The 22334-nt window shown below is 39.9% G+C and overlaps 2 protein-coding genes across 2 annotated transcripts; both read left to right on the plus strand.

The window, feature by feature from the left end:
• The first annotated feature begins 530 nt into the window (after positions 1–530).
• LOC129246141 (bolA-like protein 3) lies at positions 531–1178 on the plus strand. The gene is made up of 2 exons (XM_054884710.1): positions 531–704; positions 774–1178. The coding sequence occupies exons 1-2, from the start codon at positions 594–596 to the stop codon at positions 957–959; spliced, it is 297 nt and encodes a 98-aa protein (XP_054740685.1). The 5' UTR covers positions 531–593; the 3' UTR covers positions 960–1178.
• A 14143-nt stretch (positions 1179–15321) lies between these two features.
• LOC129246339 (ras-related protein Rap-2c) lies at positions 15322–19482 on the plus strand. The gene is made up of 4 exons (XM_054885068.1): positions 15322–15812; positions 18652–18789; positions 18851–18968; positions 19033–19482. The coding sequence occupies exons 1-4, from the start codon at positions 15678–15680 to the stop codon at positions 19188–19190; spliced, it is 549 nt and encodes a 182-aa protein (XP_054741043.1). The 5' UTR covers positions 15322–15677; the 3' UTR covers positions 19191–19482.
• The last annotated feature ends 2852 nt before the right edge of the window (positions 19483–22334 follow it).

Here is a 22334-nt window from a genome sequence, read left to right on the forward strand (position 1 = left end):
ATAAAGTTGAAGGTATGGCAAGCCCGACTAAGAACCGAAAATGTAAAGGCTAGGTTAAGTTAAGTTACGTAAATTAAGTAAACTACTTGTTTAATGCTACATCATTTTAACATTGATACGCATGCCACACTGTACGTAATATCCTTGTTACCTAGTAGTCCTCTGTTTTCTGATTTCAATCAATTGTTTCCTTTTTTGCTTTCTACCATATTTTAATACTAATTATGCAAGCTCAATATGAACAAACAATATGAAATTGACATGTGAACATTTAAACGTACAATGTGGCATAAAGTGATAAAATATTGAAATTAAATAAAGCAAGCAAGTTGTGTGGTCATTAGTTTATAAATTTTACTTAGCAATTCAATGATCGAACTCCAGGGAATTATTGAAAAATGTTTTATTTAAGAAAAACATAACAATACGATATGACTTTTAATATGAATTAATACAAGGTGATGACACTGCTCAAGTGACACCGACTTGAATAGATTTTCTTCAGTGTATTTTATAAGTGATTCATAATCATCAGTAGCATGCCGTAGTGGTCCGTATCCGCATTTTCAACTTTTATCGAAGTTATCGTCATAATGAATTTAAGACAAGGAATTAAACTTCTCTTTCCTCGTTTTTCCTCCTCGGTTCAACAGAATGAGGCTCAGCAGAGAATTTTGCAACTGTTATCTGGTAGATTTCCTCAGGTATGAAATTCAGAGCGTTTACGCCACATACATGCTTTGAATTGTTAAAAGATATTCATGAATTTGCAGGCAAACGTCAATGTCGTTGATGTATCTGGCGGATGTGGTGCAATGTTCGAAGTGTTTGTAGAATCCAAGGAATTTGAAGGTTTATCCACATTAAAGCAACATAAACTGATAACGCAAACATTAAAGGAACAAATAAAGAACATGCACGGAGTCCGCATACATACATCCGTCCCCAAAACTAAATAGCACCAGAACTTAGTTATCTAATGCTTTTCCTCGTGATTACAACACATTGTTTTGAAGCTTCGTCCCAAATTAAGAAGCTTTGGAAAATTGCGATCAAGGAATTAAAATAACACAGCGGGTGTCAAATGCGAAGAGAATAATTCAAATGAATTTTTGTGATGAATAACTTTAGTGAAACAAATAAAACTCGAAATAACTGGTCCATTTCGGAATAGATAATTACGAGTCCAAATTAAAAAACAAAAACTGCAAAACTTTTGGGAAAAATTTGGTGAAATGTGCTCTGGAGGCTTATAGTTTTTAAGTCATTTGTTAAAGTTGTGTAATTTAGCGCGAAGTTAGTGCTGTCAGATACCTAAAAAAACGAAGTTCGTATGCAGATTCCTTTGAATTTTACAAAAGCATTGACTGGAAGGATGCTTGTAAATCAGCATTATTTTTGCGTAGAACTCCATTTAGCGTAGGCGACTTTTGGCCACGCTGCAAAAATCTATGTATTATTATAACTCCAGCTACGCTTTCCACATTATTCTTTCGTAGTACTGCTTACCACATAGGCGCTCTTAGGCTGCACTTAAAAAAAAACACCCTCATGAATTAAAACGTTACTGTATCTGTGTACTATGGGGGCACGATAACCTCCACCCTAAGATCAACACTGAACTGAGATACTCCATTTTTCATCGTATTTTTATTTTAATTTGCAGGCATATGGCAACACAATATTATTGCCAGTTCCAATGAATTGTTATTATCTTTTTTAAATTTATGATATTGTCACAAAACGTGAATGTTCCCGAATCGACTGTTTAGTTTAAATCTCGCAAATACCAATAATACCAATCCATTCACTGAATTTTCACAAGCATGTATATTTTCTCCTCTTGTTTGTATTGTTCATTTGCTTTGAATTAAGAAAGGAGCTGTCGTCAGACTTGTCAAAATCGCGAAAAATAAAGTAACTGTTTTTTCAGGGCGCCACCTAAGGTTCTCAATTCGCCTTGAATCTGTTAAAGATGGTATCATTCTTTATTTTCTACTTTACCGTGACAATTAAACGTACAAAAAGTTGTTGCTAGTCAGGTACCACCAAACTTTAATAAATGCGCCTTGAATAAAAGTCACAAACTAATGGGGAAACAATTTGCTTGCTTTATTTAATTTCAACACCTTATCGCATTATTTTACATTTACACGTTCACACGCTCCATTTAATGTATTTTATCCACATACAAGTTCGGCTTCAGGAAATCCTGCTCAACGTGGTGGAATTATCAACAGAAGCTATTGAGGGCAAGAGATGGTGAGGCGTTAAAAATTAATACTTTGCTGTGGTAACTCTGGATGTTAAAAGTAGGGGATCCATTTGGACCGTATACTGAGGTTAAGAACTGACAAAGACATTGAAGAGTACAATGTAACAGCAGTAACCGTATGTGGTTGTTGTTGTTGTTGTATCAGCATAAACATTCCCCATACTTACATACGGGGAATGCTGCTTGTGTGACAGTCCTTGGCCGGATATAAATCCGGGTCGTTTCGGTAACGTGGAACCGACTGTCGTGGAAACGACATTGAAGAGTACAATGTAACAGCAGCAACCTTATGTATGACGGTGCTCTTAGTCTGGATTTGCCTCCTAGAACCAAAGTCATTGGATTCGCGGTTGATACCGTGGTTTTAGTGGCAAAACACATCCAAGACATTGAGAGGATCGCCTGCGAATCAGTAGATAGATTCAAAGCTTGGTTGACGTCCATGTACCTGGAATTAGTGGAAAATAAAACTGATGTGGTTCTAATAAGTAGCGGGAAGTTAGTAAATCAATCAAGTAAATATCAATTCAAATCCCGCTCTTAAATACTTAGGAGTTATGTTTGATAGTCGTTTAAAATGCTCCTAGAATACGCTGCGAAGAAGGCGTCGGATGTACAGTCTTGTCTGGCACGAATAATTCCAAACAATGGGGACCCTAGCCATAGCAAAATAATATTATATAGTAAGGTTTTCAGCTCGGTCCTTTTGTACGCGGCATTGATCTGGTCTTATGCATTGAATGTAAATAGCTATGCAAAAAAACTAGTTGTCTATCGGCTAAGAGCTTTGCGAACTATCTGCGGCTTCCCGACAATTTCCTATGAAGCATCCTTCGCCATTGTAGGACTACTCCCGATAGACCTTCTGCCAAAAGGTTATCCGAACAAAACGGTAGAGCAAAGCGTAAAGAAATTGCAGCAGAGGAAAAGTGTCGTTCAATCACCCACTGGCAGAACCAGTGGAACAGGTCACCCAAAGGAAAAGAGAGACGCATAAGGTAACACCTATTCTTACGACGTCGCGAGAAGAGAGTCATGGGGGGACAAGCTACCACCTAACCCAATTCCTTTCAGGACATGGGGTATTTAGAAAATACCTCTATATATTTGCTCATGACAACGCACCAAATTGCCCAATCTGCACAGAGAGGGAAGAAGATGTTGATCACGTCTTGTTGCAATGCTCACGCCTTCAAAATTTTAAGACTAATAACTAGAAGAGAATCTATGTGTACGTAACAAACATTCATAACGATCTCAACAATAACTTAGGCCCTTATTATGAGCAACATTCGATCTTCGACTGTAGTCGAAAGTCATGATGCAAAGAATAATGAGATGGCGCCCATCGTGGTCCCGTTACTTTGCGCTCAGCGAATTTGACAACTAGTTACGTGATTTTAGCACCAGTATGGCCAGATTACCATTTTCGTAACTTGATTTATCATTTTTTTTTGTTATTTTTATTATTTTGTGTCTCGGAGCTTTAGTTCTTTCTTCATGACATTTTTCTAGTTGTTCTAATTAAAATGTCATGTTTATAATTTTGTAAAATATACATTTCTTAATAGTTATTTAAATAATTCACTCAGTTTTATTTAGCTTTACTTTTTTTTAACATCTGGTGGCATTGCCCGCGATTGCCGGTGTTGTTGGTGTTCTTCTGCTTTCGGCAGTCAAATCTCTCTCTCGCTACTGCAGAGTTGCCTAGCTTTGGATATAAAAACGCACTAAATGCCCATTTAAAGAAAATAAAACACGAAATTTGTATTGTGTTACTTAAAGAACTTTGTATGCGTGACAAATTGTCTGTAGAATGTTCGTTTTTTTTTTTTAAATAAATGTGTTATGCTTATGTACAATTTAATTTATGAGTTTTTTTGTTAAGCGAAACCCTTTTGTTAAGGGAACGACTTTTTTGCTATATTTGAAGTTCTGTAACTAGATAAGGTACTCTTTTCGTAAAAATGTCTGTATAGTTTCTTTAGTATTTTCTGGTATTTTGTGGCTTATTTTTAAAATGAATACATCTATTGATGCCCTATGTCCCACTAAGGATTGATGGCCGGGAGGAACGATTACATCTCTATGGTTTCAATTCGCATTCAGTAAATTCAAAGGCTTTTTAAAATGTGTAAAAAGGTTTTCAATCTTAAGAAGAGTTGAGAGAGGGGCATTTAATATTTTTGCATAGCCTTAAATGGAGCCAAAAATTAAATTTTCACTTTCAAATTATCAAATTTTTTAAGAGTAAAAAAATTGTGAAGAGCAAATGGTTGACAACACTGAATGTAATGTTTATAATTTTGTAAAATATACATTTTTTAAAAATTAGTTCAATAATTCAATTAGTTTTATTTAACTTTACTCAAACTACTAAATTTTATAAGAATCAACTAATTTTCATTAGCACTAAAATCTTCTCAGAGTGGCCTTTTTTAAACTTCTTTTGTATAATAATACAGTTTTTTTTTAACCTAAAGTCTCGGTAGCCTTAAATTAAAAACAAAAAGAAACACACACCAAACTTAAAAATTGTCGCATTTTCGGTATAAAAAAGCACTAAATTTATTGCGAATAGCAAATGGTGGGCAATACTGCACAACACTGCAGACGTGACGTCACGTACGCTCTGATGGGCGCAATCTTCTTTCTATCATTCTTGGTCGAAAGTGCTGATCGAACGAATTTTCATTTGGTATTATGGTGCTCATTCGTTGAAGAATAGGACTATTGTGAATTTCGATCGCTCGACGCATTTACAATAGATAATTTTTCTCAGCTGATACAGCAAATCAAAATAAAAGAAAAACCGATTGTGTTGAAATTCTTTGCTAACAACATTTTTAAAAGTTAAAAAAAGTATTTTTTGTGAAAATGAGTACAACGGAGTTGTGGTTCGACGATTCATCGGACGATGAAAGATTAGTGACCTAGCTAGAAGTAGAAAACAGTTGAGGGGCGCATCCAACTCCCTAGAAATGGCTTCCACTGAGTAAGTTTAGAATTTTCAAAATGTGTTGACTTAATATTACAGAAATTTCCTTACAGATTTTGAAAGAACTTTAGATTATCTAAAGAGGCGTTTATATATGTTAAAGCTAGCCACAGTTCTGCGATTTTGTGCTCAGGGATCGTACCAATTGAGTATTGGTAATGAGGGTATGCTAGGACTTGCTCAACCCACTGTGTACGATGATGCTGAAGATATTGAAGTGGAGTCAAATAACGGAGAAGTAGAAAACATAAGAAATGAAATTTTGAGAATATTATAGAAAATCTAAAAAGTATTATAAAGAAGCCTTTACGCCACAGTTTCTGTTTTATTTTTGTTATAAATTTTCTTTATTCAATTATTCGACATTCGAAAAAAATATGTATTTCAGTTCCTCTACGTATTTCAGCCCATACCTACCAAGGGAAAAAATGTATTTCTATAAACTTCACAAAAACAAAACCATTATTAAGCTTAATCCATTTTGTTGCCGTTCTCACTGGTGCTCCCAAGCAATTCAGCTCCGTTGTAAATTCCTCCCATTCTTTTGCTGCTTGAACTTTGGTGCAAATCCCTTTTGCGAATTGTGGATTCGCCTTTCTAATTATTGTTTGGTACTCACGACTTTCGACCTGCATAAAATTAACAAAATTAGTATATATTTATTATTTGGTTACTATAAAACCATAAATAATCGCAAACAACTTACACTTTAACAAGTTTTCCCACAATACGCTACACGATCGAAAGCAAAATTGCATTCGACTCTAAATTCGGTAAACAACGAAAATTTCGATAGGGTTGCACCGCTCATAATACCAAATTGACATTCGACCTTCGACAACCAGCGAATATCGAAGATCGAATGTAACTCATAATAGGGGCCTTAAGTCATTTTTGGTAGTCCCACGGCGGTAGATAGTGGAGAATTGTTTAGTACGTAGGTGTAGCTGTGAGGCTACAAGTCGTGCATACTGCTATGCCAGTATAGCAGTACTCATGAGAGTTTCCTCTCCACGGTCGTCATTTCAGAAAAACAAAAATACCCATTTTAGACTGAATAATTTGTGCGCACTCACCTCTGCTCATAAACATGTGCTTAAAAATTATCGTTATTTCTAAATGTGGCAACTTCAGCCGTCATCTGGCATTCATGATTTATATTTAGTACCTCATTCATTCGGCTTCGCATATATAGGGTCCGCCATATAACTTTACGGAATTAAAAATGCTATAAAAAAGAAACTACTCAATATTCTTCCAAACTGTTTTTTTATTTTGAAGTACAATCCTTCCGGTTAATGATGGAACACAACTTCATTCATATGGCTGCCTCGGCTAGCCATGCACCATCCCATACGATCGGTCCAATTTTTCGACACATTTTCGATTTTATGCGCCTGTATTTCAGCTATGACATCGCGTATGTTGGTCTTCAGTGCATCAATTGTTGCTGGTTTGTTGGCATAACACTGGTCTTTGACGGCACCCTAAATTGAAATTGAAATCTGAAAAGGTCGAGCCAAGGAGCACCAGGAGATTTGGTGGCTCCTAAAACACTCAGGCTAAAGAGCCCATTGTATTTAAAACTCTGGAAAGGCGGTAGATAGTCAAGGAGGCAAGGAGAAAAGTATCAGAGAAAGAGATAGGAAAGAATAGAGACAGAGATAGAGATAGTTAGTCCTGTGAGAATTTTCCAGATTCTTTGGCAAATATGTAAATATCCTCCAGTTTTAGAGAACGAATATCACTCATTCTCATGACATCGGAACCCAATAGTCGTAGCCGTGATCTAGCAAAGGCAGGACACCCACAGAGAAAGTGCTCAGTGCTATCCGCCTCCTCCAAGTATGACAGGCATACTGGGTCCTCGATGATTCCAATGGTGGTCATATGCTGGCCCCATGGGTTGTGTCCCGTAATGATGCCGACCATCGACCGAATGTCTTTCCTTTTAAGTTTTAGTAGAAAGTTTGACAGTTTTCTGTTCGGACTTGTCACAAAACACTTTGCAGTTCTGCAGCGTTCTAGACCGGACCCTCGCTCTTTATGTAGATTGCCTACATAATCGCTGATCCAATTCTTGATTCCTGCGGAACTGATTCCGATTCCGCTGATCCGCGGTTGGCCAATTCGTCGGCAATTTCGTTTCCGGAGTGAACACCGGAGTGTCCCGGAACCCTGTTTTGTCCTGCGACAGAATTAAGTTTCTTCTTACATTCTTGAACAATCTTTGAGGTTTGCTTCGCGTTCTTCAGGGCCTTCAATGCAGCCTGACTGTCACTGAAGACTCCAATCTGTTTCCCGGTCCATCTCCTCTCGATTATCCATTCGGCTACTTTCAGGATGGCAAAAACTTCTGTTTGGAAAACAGTTGCCAGTTCCCCCATAGCATAGTGATACTTATTACAATCGTTTAAGTACCATCCGGCTCCAGACCCTATTTCATTCTTGGACCCATCGGTAAAGAAAATATCCGTCAAACCTCCCTTAAGACCCAGGGGGAGTAAATCAAGCATAGCATTTAGGGCATCACCAGAGGTTGTACTCATGGCACCCGTAATGCATAAACATACACTTCTTTGCAGCCTGTATAGTTCCCGGATTGTGGACTTAACCATACTCCGTCGCCACCAGACCACAGAAGCGCAAGTAATGATTGGTCTGATAAGTGCCGTGTATATCCATAGGACCACAGCAGGTTTCAGACCGCAGGTTTCAGACCGCAGGTTTTGCCAAAGGCTGTTGTTGTTGTTGTTGTAGCAGTGTCTTCGCCCTGTCAGTGTAGTGTAAATTACCGGTCGTCTTCGTCTAGCTCATCTAACGGTAGGCCCAGGAAACTGGCAGTTTCGACGGGTTGGGTCCAGAGGGAGAGAGGTGTTAGATGAGTGGGTTTGATGGGGCATGTGAAGAGGTGGTTAGTGTCGTGCGGGGTACCTTCACATGCAGGACATATGTTCAGTATGTCGGGGTCGATTCTGGATAGGTAGGAGTTTAACCTGCTACAATATCCAGAACGTAGTTGTGCCAAGATTACGCGGGACTCTCGAGGAAGCTGGAGCTCTTCGTCTGCGATAGGTGGTGGGTGGACTCCGATAACGGCATTCGGGGGTCGGGAGCTTAGGAAGGTGGTAAGTGTCTCCCGATGAATGTCGTTAATAGCCTGTCTGTATACTGTCTGATCCTGGAGAGGTCTGTCCGTTTTGTCCTGGATCTCGTCCACGTAGTTGAGGAAGTGTCTCCTGATGTGCCTGGGAGGTGGCTCAGGCTCGAGCAGGTGTCTGCATGGGTGAGGCCTACGGTGACACCCAAGCAGAAACTGCTTGCCGAGCATTTTGTTGTGCTCCTTAACCGGGAGCATGTGCGCCTCGTCATGTAGGTGGTGAATAGGGGACATCAGGAGACATCCTGTCGCGGTCCTGATGGCAGTATTCTGGCAGGTCTGAAGCTTCGTCCACTGCGTATCACTGGTTCCAGGCGACCAGACAGGCGCGGCATAGTTCAGAACCGGTCGGCCTATTGCTTTGAAAGTCGACAGCAACATTTCTTTGTCTTTGCCCCAAGTGCTGCCGGCAAGCGACTTGAGGACCTTGTTGCGATTCTGTACTCTCGTTGCAATAGCGGTTGTGTGCGCCGAGAAGGAGAGCAAGCTGTCAAAGGTGACTCCCAAAATTCTGGGGTAGTTTATCGTCGGAATTGGGGTATCATCGACGTGAACCTGAAGTGGCAACTTGACCTCCTTTGTCCAGGTGGTAAATAGGGTCGCCGTGGATTTAGTGGGAGAAAGTTTTAAGTTTCTCGCAGTGAAGAAGCGAGAAAGGCTGGCGAGGTAGTCGTTTACTTTTGAGCATAGGCCATCAATGTCATTGCCCGACGCCATTATCGTGCAGTCGTCGGCATATGAGACCAGTGAGACTCCCTCTGGTGGCTGGGGGAGTTTCGAAATATAGAAATTAAAAAGCAAGGGTGAAAGGACACCACCCTGCGGTACTCCTTGCTTTATTTTTCTTTGTTTTGAGGTTTGGTCTCGAAATACTACCGACGAGTGACGACCACTCAGGTAGTTCGCGGTCCACCTCTTCAGCCCTGGCGGGAGTGTCGACTGTAAAATGTCATCTAGTAGCGTGGCGTGGCTGACTGTGTCGAAAGCCTTTTGTAGGTCCAACGCTACTAGGACAGTCCTCTCGCAGGGGCGGTTTTGGTTTAGTTTACACAGTTTACCTGGGTGTTTATGACGGTGAGTGCCGTGGTGGTACTGTGCACTCTACGGAAACCATGCTGGTGTGGGGCTGGAGTCAGGTGTTCTGTGAGGAGTGGGAGTAGAAGGGCCTCAAGTGTCTTCACTACTGGGGAAAGGAGAGTTATCGGACGATAAGACTCCCCTTGGTTGGCGGGTTTCCCAGGCTTCAGCAGTGGGACCACTCTCCCTAATTTCCACTTATCAGGAATGATGAGAGTGGCCATAGACAGGTTGAAGACCTTTGTGAGATATTCTACTCCCAATGGACCCAGCTTTTTCAGCATCAGCATGTTTAGTCCGTCGGGGCCAATGGCTTTTGATGGTTTCATGTGTTTGATGGCCCCCTGAACCTCGTCGCTGGTGAAAGTAAGCGGTGCACTGTTGTAGGGCAGTTTGTGCAGCCGTCTGGTGGCACAACGCTTGGATCTGTCGACCGGAGGATGCAATATAAATTGCCGGCTAAAGTAGCTCGCGCATCTCTTCGGGTCCGACGAAGTACGACCGTTGAAGGTGATATCCACCTTGTCGTTGTGCTTCGTCGGGTTCGACAGGGACCTTACGGTGGACCAGAGCTTGCTCACACCAGAGGTGAAGTTACAGAACTTCAGATGCTCTACCCATTTGGTCCGCTTATGTTGAGTGACCAGTTGCCGGATCTCCAAATTGAGATCCTTTATACGAGGATCCCCGGGATCGGCCTGGCCAAGACGGTCACGCTCGTTTGCCATAACGGCTGCTTCGGCTGGGAAATTGGGACGTAATTCCCGGATCCGTCCAGCAGGTATGAAGCGAGCCGCGGCGGCTGTAATCGCCTTGCGGAATGCGCGTTCGCCTGCGCGCACATCGGTGGGAGTGGGTAGGGCTGCGAAGATGTTCTCAGTAAATTCCGCGAATCTGGTCCAATCAGCTTTGTTAAAGTTGATATATGACCGGTGATCCGCGGAAACAAAATCGGCGGGTCTCTCGATCGAGATGATAATGGGCAAGTGGTCTGATGCAAGCGATAGCATAGGTCGCCAGGTTATGCTATTTATCAGACCAGCGCTAGCAATTGTTATGTCAGGCGAGCTGCTGCAATTGCCCACTACCCTAGTGGGGGCGTCGTCGTTTACAGTGCTGAACGTCGAATCGTCTATCTGCTCTGCCAATAGCTGTCCCCTACGATCATTTGGCAGGCTTGAATGCCAAAGATCGTGATGCGCGTTAAAGTCACCTACTATCAATCGGTTTTCTCCCCTGATGAGCGCACCAATATCGGGGAGATATCCTGCCGGGCAGCAGGTGACAGGGGGTATATAAATATTATAAATTTCGAGCTCGGCATCGCCTGACCGGACAGCTATACCTTGACGTTCTAAGGTGCTGTCCCTGCGGTCGATGCCTTCATCAATAAGACGATACTGCACTGAATGGTGTACTATGAACGCTAGGCCACCACCGTTGTCTCGCTCGCGGTCCTTTCGGTGCACGTTATAGCCGTCCCTGGTAATCAGGGGGGAACTAGCGTGCAGTTTTGTCTCTTGGACCGCAGCTATCTTAATTCCGAACCGATTCATGAAGTCGACTATTTCGTCAATCTTGCTCGTTAGTCCGTTGCAGTTCAGTTGCAAAAGCTTGAAGCTTCGCGGGAGGGTCGTCGTAATTCGGGGGGTGAGGGATGCGTGATGTTGTCTGCGTTGGACCTGCTGTGCGTTCCGCAAAATGGGGAGTGGCCTGATGTTGTCGGGAGGCCGCGCCACGGGGGGCGGTTGCGGGTGCAGAGCTCTGCAGCAGGGGGCAACGTAGTCGCGTGTCCACTCACGGGTGGTGTGCAGGCCGGAGCACCTCCGAAAGTGACACCAGCCACTGCAAGAACTGCATTGGACAGTTGTCAGGTTCCGAGGTACTACGGTCTGGCACACGGAGCAGACTGTGCGGGGGACCAAGAGCTGCTGGTTTGTCCCCGCACTGGGGTAGGAGCAGGAGGGTTGTGGGTTGGAAAGGGAGTCGTGTTGCTCTTGGGGGCTCCTGGCCGTTGAGGTGTTGTTAGTGGCGGCAGTGTGGTGTGCCGGCACTGAGGGCAGTGTCGCCGTAGAGGCGGTGACCGCCTGTGGGCGGGAGCAACACGTGGCCACATACCTTGTGGACCACTCCCTGTGAGTCTTAAGGCCTGAACAGGTCTTAAGATGGCACCACCCGTTGCACTGGTTACACCTAACCGAGGTGGACTTCGGGTGGAGCCGTTTGTGGCAAATGCAGCAGTAAAATACTTCAGGTCCGGGGTTGGGTTCGACGCCAGCCCGGAAGAGAAGTATTTGGAGCAAACTGGCTGCAATGAGTTGCTCCTGTGACGAAAGGTTTAGGGTAAAATACGGTGCACTAGACAGGGCTAGTGTACTGGGGCGGCAGCCCTTGGTCGGGAGTAAAAACCCGAGTCATTCCGGTAACGTAGAACCGGCTGCCATGGGAATGGCTCTACGGCATTGCTGAAAAATCTTCAATGCACGATTCACCTTCAGTGAAACGTGTGTCTCCCAAGTCAGCTTCTTATCCAAGATTACTCCTAGATATTTAACTTCGTTGGAAAGACCAAGTGTCACACCTTTCAGTTTTCTCGTAAACAAGACTATGGTTGTTTTGTTCGGATTAACGGAAAGATCTTGTCTCATGCACCAGTCATCGATTTTGTCAAGAATCCTCTGCACTTTCGTGCAAAGCCTCCTTAAGGATTTATCTGATGTTAACGCACAAACGTCGTCCGCATATGCTTGGACATGAAAACCGAGTTCCTGCATCTCCACTAATAGAGAGTCTACGACGAAGCACCACAGCAGTGGAGAAAGAACACCCCCTTGGGGACATCCTTGCTTGGCCCTGACTGTAATTTGTTCGTCGCTGCTCCTGCAAGCGGTTAACAGCCTCTCAGAGAGCATGGAATATATCCATCTTATAATGGATTGATTAACTCCGTGTCGTTCGGCAGAAGAACATATCGAGCCGAAAGGGCATTATCAAAATCCCCCTCAATGCCCACGAACACGCCCATTGTGTATTCGTCAGCTTCCAGCCCGGCTTCAATCTTGCTAACAAGATCGTGTAAGGCTGATTCACATGATTTTCCACTCTGGTAAACGTGTTGATTTCTACTAAGTGGACTTCTCGACAATACGCCCACTCGAATATGTTTCTCCACCACTCGTTCCAGACTTTTCAGCATGAACGATGTCAAACTGATTGGTCTAAAACTTTTTGCTAGGGAATAGTCATATGTTCCTGGTTTCGGAATAAGTACTACTCTTACGCGTCGCCATTGGGATGGTATATAACCAAATGCAACCAAGACAGGCTGTGAAGATCCTTTTCAGGGCCTCAATCAGCCTGTCTCCCCTTTTTTAAGCATTGCTGGATATATTCTGTCAGGTCCAGGGGACTTAAAGTTCTCAAAGGAAGACAAGGAAAACTTTATTGATTCCCTTATCACTATCCGACTAGCAATATACCAGCTGTACCTAGAGGTTCCACCGTTGCTACCGTTATTGTTCATGCCACTTTCTGCTTCAGAGAGAGTTCTACTACCCGGAAAATGGGTTTCGATGATTAGTCCAGTCCTCTTCTGTTTTGATCTTTAAGGCCTTATTAAGAAGTTTCCTGAACCGTACACGAAGCTTTGACAGTTCAGGGTTCCACCAAGGAACCGCTTTCCCCTGTCTGCTTTGCCTGAGTGGGCACAGTTCCTCAAAGCAATTGATTAAAGTACCTTCTAATTTCTTAGTAGCATCTTCAATCATTTCTGCTGATTTGCGTTTTTTCAGGTTTGGTAATCGCTCTGTTACAAGCTCACCGTACCTGTCCCAGTCCACATTTCGAGGATTCCTACCGGAAAGTATTGATATTGTGTCAATTCCCCAGATAAGACGATGATCAGAAAGAGAGTCCTCTTCCAAAACTCGCCATCGGTTGATTTGATTTCCAACTGACCTATTCGTAAGTGTTAAATCAATCACCTCTTGTCTCCTTCTGGCCACAAAAGTTGGTTTGTTACCAGTATTTTGAATGACAGGATAAAATCCAGTAACTTGAGACCTCTGGGATTGCATTTGCTGCTTCCCCACACAATGTTCTGTGAATTTGCATCACAGCCCACTATTAGCCCCAGATTATTGGATTCTGCATACTTGACCACTTCTCTTAGCTCCCTCGAAGGAGGTGGCTGTAAAGAGTCGTAGGGTAGGTAGGCCGAAACTATGATAGTTTCGACACTGTTCCCATTTTTCAAGTACTTTATTTTTGCAGCAACGATATATCCGGAGCATAGCTCTTTTAACATCGTGTGTTCGATCAACCTCGGCATGATAATACATGCTCGCGGTCTCACATTCCCTTCACAATGAATTATTTGTCCAGATAAACGAATATCAACGGGATACACTATTATAAAAAATTGTGCAAAAGCGATTAAGTTCTGCGGCTCACACGATCTTTTTCAGCATCATGTTAAATAAGTCACACGACAGCTAGGGGCTCGGAGAGGTCCTTCCCAATTCTGACGGCACTGCTGGTATTGAGAAACGTCGTTTAGCCGTATTAGTTCTGCAGACAGACAGATACCCTATCGAATGCAGCTTTAAAATCGAAAATATATGGTATATGTCGATTCTGCTTTCAAGGGTCTTTTACAGGACGAATTGTCGACTGATTTTCCAGTCTAAAACAGGCTTCAGCCTTTCCCACAATACGCTCGCTAGAACCTTTACGCGACATTTAGAAGACTAAATACAGAGCACTCTTAAATTTCAATCCGTAGGCATATTTCCATCCGACCATATTTTGCATAGAGCTAATGCATGGACCTTTAGCCGCGTTGTCGCTATTTTCACCTCGTCATGGTCGGGCAGCGGCACGACGGTTCTGACGCCAACGATTGGGGTATCGGGAACTTCACATTCTCCGCTCTCCAACGGATGCTCGGAAGCTACATATAGAACCATCCTCCTTTGGTATTTTAAAACAACAAGAATTTAATAAATACGCCTATGAACACATTTCGAAAAAGGAAGGCTTAAAAGTCCTAAATGCGCATTTAAGGTTCAGAATGAACGCGGTGGCATACGCTTCGTTGTAGCACACTGGTTTTAAAATGACGAACCGCACACGAGTCGTCAGCTACTCGTACTCGTCACAACAAGCATGCAATAAGACGCTTATCGTATAGCAGAGTGGTCAAATATCTTGTACGCTTATAGCTTGTTTTTGATTTTCAGTGCTAGTATTATGTTTGAATAGTGTAGGCAAGCAAGCGTATCGTCATTGTTGCTACATTAAAAAATAATGTACTGCCGATGACAATTGGACCCGTGAGCGGAGGCCATTATACATTCTCTAAAACAGCTGTTTTTATCTGCTGCACTAACTGACATCAAGTATGAAACTAGCAAGGCGAATCTATTAAAGGTGGTGTTGCTAATCCGCTGATTTGTTTTTTTTTTTTTCTTTCGCTGTGTCCATGCAGCTGTCAGCACAGAGTGCAACAAGGCGAATTAATTTGTTTTCTACTTCACCAACACCTTGCCGTGACAATCAAACGTACAAGACATTGTTGTTGGTCTAATGCTACCACCTTCAATAAATGCGCCATGGAAGCTAGTATAGTTTCACAGTTCAGTACAGTTTAATGTAAAAATAGTTCATCGAACAATTTTTCTGCACTAGAGAGTCTATGCATTCATCGAACGGACTTTGTATATGGGTCATAGAATAATTATTTTTATGGCACATATGTAGCACTCTGTAATGTTTTAAAAGGGCGAAGTTTCAGGATTGGTTACAATCAAAGATATTATTGACGCTACTGTATATATGTGGTGAAACATATTGCATTTTTGCATTTGTAATTTTAGTCAAAAAAAATATTTTTAAAGTTTAGTAAACAAAGTATTAAGTGCGTCTAATAGTTAAGTTAAAAAGCAAATACAAACTCTCTAGTTTGCCATGTAATGAAGTTGAGAAAATTTCTTTATTTTCGGTATTCCTCGTGTTAGCATTTGGTATACAATAGTCAAGTACTTTGTTTAGAACTGACAAGAAAGATTTAATTAACTTTCAACAATAGCAGTTCAATCAGCTTTACTGTCAGTCCATTTGACTGGCTAGTCTCCTTTGAGACGTACGGAAGATAAAATTTTGAAATAATGCGAGAATTTAAAGTGGTTGTGTTGGGTTCGGGCGGTGTCGGCAAGTCTGCCCTTACTGTTCAATTCGTTTCCGGGTGCTTTATTGAAAAGTACGATCCCACCATTGAAGACTTCTACCGAAAAGAAATAGAGGTAAGAGGCATTTTGTAGATATCAATGCTTAATTTTATGTTTTATTTTTTTGAGCACGTTTAATTATACACACCTATAATTTGTATGTAAAATGTATTTAAATACATTATAGAAAAATGGTTGCAGGAATTAGTTCTTCATACAAAAAAAAAAGATAGAAACTTATTTGGCTAATCATATCTAAATATGCAGTATGCGAATTTTCGTTTTATATTATACAATTTATAGAAACGATTTCTTCTTAACTGTGTACAAAAACTGGATGAATCAACCAAAAAATAAAAGAACTATATATGTAATCATAACACTGGTCACTTAATAATTTCTATATAGTGGCGAGTAAATAATTCAAACTTGTCAAGAACAATACGTTATTCGCTGACAAAATAATATTAGCTCTTAATGGTTCAACCCTGTGAGGACTACCACTTGATGAACGCTCCGCCAAAGGTATGGAGGGAAGCTACTTTATAAGTTTATAAGTTTCGCAATTTGTATGGTTGTTCAACTGGCCCACCAGACGTTTTATAGACATTTGGAAAAGCCTATAAGTAATCCGTGGTCTATCAGAAGCAGTCATAGGTATAAAAAATGATGGTGCACATCTGGTGTGGGGTAGTTCGGAGGAGCTCAGATTTAAGAATATCTGGAGATATCATATAGTATGATTTCCCCGTTTTATTCGTCCGAACTGAAACTGATGTCAGAATTATTTCTTCCTCAAAAAACAAAAACGGCTTACTGCAGGAGAAGTACTCTAACTCACCAAGTCTGCCCGCTATCACCGAACTAGAACTTTTAAGGAACTTGAGTTTACATAGACGAAGTATTATATCGCGTGATATTTGCAAACCTAACAGAGCTCTTAACTGAGGGGCTCCTTTGAAGGCAATACCAGAGGTACATATATGTATATATAAGCGACTGTTGTTGTAAGAGCATTATATAATATCTAATATTTTTGGAAAATTTTACGGAAGTGGTATATCTTACATATATATATATATATATAATTAACGCTTACACCCGTTTGGGTGTTTGACCGAGCTTCTCCTCCTATGACGTGCGTCTTGACGTTGTTCAACAAATGGACGAGCCTACGGCCGCTTACTTTCTTACTTGGTTACTTTTGGCACTTGTATGTGTTATTTATAACTAAATCACAATGTTTCAATTACATATATGAAGAAAAAAACGATTTACTGGTGTTATAAATTCACAATATCTTCCTAAAATGGATAGAGTGACATTCACTTTGCTTGACATTACGAACGCTTTTCATGCAACATCAGGAGAACCGTATGGCAGTATTCTTGGACCACTTCTTTTTATAATTCTTAATCATGTTTATATAAATATTAATAAAAGTTGTCAAGTAATTTTTTTCAAAAATAGTTTAACAACGCGAAGTCAACATATCTAAATCTAAACAAAGGCCTGTAGATCAAGTTATTGTTATTAACAGGGTTGTTGTGGGTTTTTAACAGGCGGTATTGGGGTGCCCTTTAGTTGTAGATTGATTACAACCCATCGATCGCTCATTCGAGACGATGATATCAATATCATAGGCATACGCCAACAATTGTATGCTCTTATAAAAAAGAGATTGTATGTAATCCGATCAGCAATTGTTAGTCAGGCGAGCTGCTGTCGGAATCTTGCTCGAGAGTCCATTGCAGTTCTATATTAAGAGCCCGGCGTTCCTCGGAAGGTGGGTCGCTTTTCAGGGAGTGAAGTTGTCTGCGTTGGTCTTGCTGTGCATATCACTGCTATTGTTGTGCTCTATTGGTGGAAGATGACCGCACAAAACGACTCAGTTGCGGTGCACACGGATGTAAACAAAACAACTACAACAAAAATATCACTTTGGTATTCACGTCACTAATTGTGCTCACACTCACCAACGTAAACGTACGCCCGTAACAGTTGACACGATGAAACAACGATCTACAATACTACGGAACGGAACAGTGATGGAAACTCATTTACATGGGGCTCTCGTTAGTTTCGTCGGGTCAGCTGATACAGGCGTACGTTTACGTTGGTGAGTGTAAAACGTAAAAAAAAACTAGCTGCTCCGCTGCATCCGCCTTGTATGGATGCGCCTAGGTTTTATTTGTGTATCTAGCAGTCTAACGTCTATCAGAGCTATAGTAATCACCTGAGCTATTTGACCGATTCTCACTACCTATGACACAAAATCTAGACCGTTCAGACACATAACCCCTTTTCTCTTTTTAGGCAAAGAAATCGAATTTCGATAGTCAACCAGTGAAGGATGTGTGCTCCCGGAAATTAATTATAAATATAATAACTTTATTAGAATTTTTTAACTCTATATTAGAATCTACTTTGTAGGTTCATTGTTAAAAGTTCAGCCTTAATCACCCCGTACGATTAGCACGTTTTGCGTTTCCACGACAGTCGGTTCTACGTTACCGAAGCGACCCGGATTTATATCCGGCCAAGGGCTGTCACTACAGCAGTATTCCTATTACATGAACGGGGAATGTTTATGCTGCTACAACATTAGCACGTTTCCCGTTCCCATGACAATCGGTTCTAGGTTACTGGAACGAACCGCATTAATACCCGGGCAAAGACTGTTACTCTAGGAGTATTTCTCAAACTTTTATGGAAAATGTTAAGTGGTTACTACAACAACATGAGCACATATTCTAGTCGTTCCATGAAATCCGGTACTTTCAGTAGTATACCTCAAAAATTATAAGATATAGGAATGATAATATATTTTATGTATTTTACTTTCGTACTTGTATAACCTTCCTTTTGTTATATTATGTAAGTAATATTTAATAAATTACCTTAATTAATACAGGTAGACAATTCCCCTTGCGTTCTGGAAATTTTAGATACGGCTGGTACAGAACAGTTTGCGTCAATGAGGGATTTATATATTAAAAATGGACATGGGTTTATTGTAATGTATTCGTTGACAAACCATCAAACTTTTCAGGTAAAATTTCAGCAACAAAACTAATTTCAGTTAATTCTAAACAAAAAATTTAATTTTTCAGGATATATCAAGCATGAAAAATGTAATAACGAGAGTTAAGGGAAGTCAACCGGCTCCAATTTTACTAGTCGCAAATAAAATTGATTTAGATTGCCAAAGAGAAGTTTCTACTGAAGAAGGTATTTGTGTTTATATTTAATTACTTAAAGGTCGTATATGTATGTATTGTGCATCCATTTTTAGGAAACGCTCTTGCACGACAATGGGACTGTCCGTTTATTGAAGCATCAGCAAAAGATAGAATAAATGTGAATGAAGTATTTGCAACCATAGTACGCGAAATGAATATGACACAGGAGAAACGTCAGAAAAAAAGTTACTGTTGTTGTACACTTTTATAGAAATATTAAAAATCGTATTAATATAAAATTAGCTCAAAAGTGTACGAGTAATTGTATTATTTCAGTTCAATATTTTTTTGCTCCTAACTTTACTGTTTTTTTCCAAAGCCATGCAAATATATTTGTATAACTTTAACGAAAGACTGGAAATTCTTTAAAATATCATAAACCACTTTTATCACAGTGGCATCAAGCTTCATTAATAGGATCGATTTGAAAAAAAGCGAATGCGTATAATACAAATTTAAATTTGAAATCGAATAATAAAGTTTCCAATATACGGGAAATATAATATGGACTATAATTAATTAAAGAACATCAATTAATCTTTGTTTACATAAAGGTCAACTAATCTCCCATACACTTTCTTCCAAACACTTGGAATGTTCCGACCCAATTAATTTTTATTTAATTTCATAACTAACCTAATTTAGGGTCTTAACATGTTCGACGTTTTAACTTTTAGTAGACCACCATCTCAGGCAAATTAAAGTCAATCCTTTTTCCCTAAATACGTATGGCGTATTCGCCGGAAATAATAATCATTGGATCAATAGTGATGCTGCAAAAAATACACATACCGCGAGAATTGATATCTCTGTTACAAATGAAGCAAAATTTCTGAAACTTGGTTCAAATGATGAGCAAAAAAAAAAAAAATGACGTGCGGTGCAAGCAATTTTAAAACTCGCCCAAACTTGGTGTACATATTGAAAAACCACACCCATATTTAATAATTTCCGTCCGTTCCTCTAATACTGCAAGCACTAACCCCTTAATACGAGGTAAGTTTATGTTGAAAATGGGCGAAAGCGGGTAATAGCCTCGCCCTCCTTCAAAAAAGAAAAAACGTAATATCTGTTATTAATGAATCAGAAAATTATTCAAATTTGTTGAAAGTGATAAACACAAAAAAATAAACGGAACACAAACTTGTGTTTAAATTGATCTGGAATTTATTCATATTTAATAGTGAATATAACACTGTAGTACATACGCAAACATCTATATCAGTATTATATATGATATATAGATAAAGTACATTGTACAATATTACTTTGATTGAAAAAAAATTAATATAGTAATTGAATTCTTAAACACTGATTTAATTTTAAATAACACGATATTTTTTTATGTATCGAAAAGCTACAAAGAAACTTTTGGCAAATGGTTTCAAACGCGCAACAAGTTTTAATGCCTCGTCAGACGATGTTATGGCTCCCTTATTTCTTCATTAGATTCTTCTAAATTACTTTTGTAAATAATATTGCGTCGTTCTTCAATGAATTACATATTACATACATTGAATTTCTTTGTTGTCTACAATGTGAACATTTTGGTCAATTTGGAGAAAACCGTCGAAGCAATTCTCCAAATCGAGTTAGCATAGATTATCAGTGAATTGTCAAAATCGGGAAAACTCTCATAGGTATCCGAAAATGACTTTACGGAAGCAGTCTTTGAACGTTGTTACTTCTACTTTATCCCAAGATGTTTTGATAGTGCTGAGCTTACAATAACAATTTTAATTAGCAAGTGTTTTCAAAGTAAGCTAAACAATTTTTTTTTTAATTTTGGATTATATCTTGGTCGAGAGGCTGGCAACTACTATTGTGTTTGAAGGAAAACGGTTTTTTCGTTCTATTTAATTCCCTTGGATGAAATGCTGAACTTTACGAAGACAAGAGAATTATTATTCGTTTCTGGGCTTTCATTTTATCGCTTGCTTAGAATTGTTTTGAGTTTTGTCCGCATCCTGTTATTAGAATGTTCCTAAATGAAAGCCGCATAAAATCCATATCAAAATAGAAACTTTACCAATTGAGTTCGTCTAATTGAAAAAAATCGAATTATTGGAGGACGAAATTTGAAGAAGGTAAATTTTTGGAAACATCAGATAAATCAATAAAAAAGACTAGGTTAAAGCAAGTTAATCCGTTAGTATAAAAGGCTTGTAAAATGGATAAATTATCAAACATAATATTTTAAGTTATAATACAAAAAATGTAGAAAAGTAATTTCAGGCTTAGGTTTTATTTAAAAATCCTAATATACATTTCATATTTGTATTTTGTAAGATTTTTAATTGTTATGTTCTTTTTGCAAAAGCAACTACTGTCCAAATATGCGAGCAATCTTATAATAATTAAACGTATTGGAAAAAAATAGGTGTTTTTTTTTTTAATTTTTAAATACACGCAATATTACAACTGATATTTAATATATATGTATATTATATATATATATACATGTAATTGCCGCGTACATCGTTTTTGGGTGTTTGGCCAAGCTCCTCCTATTTGTGGCGTGCGTCTTGATTTTGTTCCACAAACGGAGCGACCTACAGTTTTAAGTCGACTCCGAACGGCAGATATTTTTTTATGAGGAGCTTTTTCATGGCAGAAATACACTCTGAGATTTGCCATTGCCTGCCGAGAGACGACCCCTATTAGAAAAAACATTTTCTTTATTTTGGTGTTTCACAGAGATTCTAACCAACATACCCCGATTTCCGAATGGTAGTTTCGAACCAACCCATTCGGCTACCGCGACCGTGAATATGACTGGATTTAATCACATATCCCGCAGTAAGTTTCGCAGAAAAATACAACGAAGAATGCCCACATCGGTCGCCCGCTTTATAGCAAGACACTAAAGCTTGGACGGTGTTATAGTTAGTGATAAGGCGGAGAAAGTCGTGTTATATATACATATATATGTATATACAGGTGTTTGGCTAAGCTCCTCCTCCAATTTGAGGTGTTCGTCTTGATGTTCCTCCACAAATGAAGGGGCCTACAATTTTATGTCACCTCCGAACGGCGGATGCATGTAGAGAAGGGTCAGCTATTAAAAAACCTTTTATATCATTTGGTGATTATTGCCCATACTATGTTTCAAACCCGGGCCATAACGAATGATAGTCCCGTAGCAATCCACTCGGATACGGTGGATGGTCGTGATGACGTTATTTACTGGATACTAAAATATTACTTTAAATGAAAATACAAGTAATATACAAAACAAGGTATTGAATAAGAGTTGTGTTCGCTAAACTGATAATTTTTGATAACTATCAATCCGCTTTTGGTGCTCGCGTGCGGTTGTCACCAGAAAAGTATGGGAAATTGAAAGAGTAAAGTG

The sequence above is a fragment of the Anastrepha obliqua genome, chromosome 4 (genome assembly GCF_027943255.1).
Source record: "Anastrepha obliqua isolate idAnaObli1 chromosome 4, idAnaObli1_1.0, whole genome shotgun sequence".
Lineage (NCBI taxonomy): Eukaryota > Metazoa > Arthropoda > Insecta > Diptera > Tephritidae > Anastrepha > Anastrepha obliqua.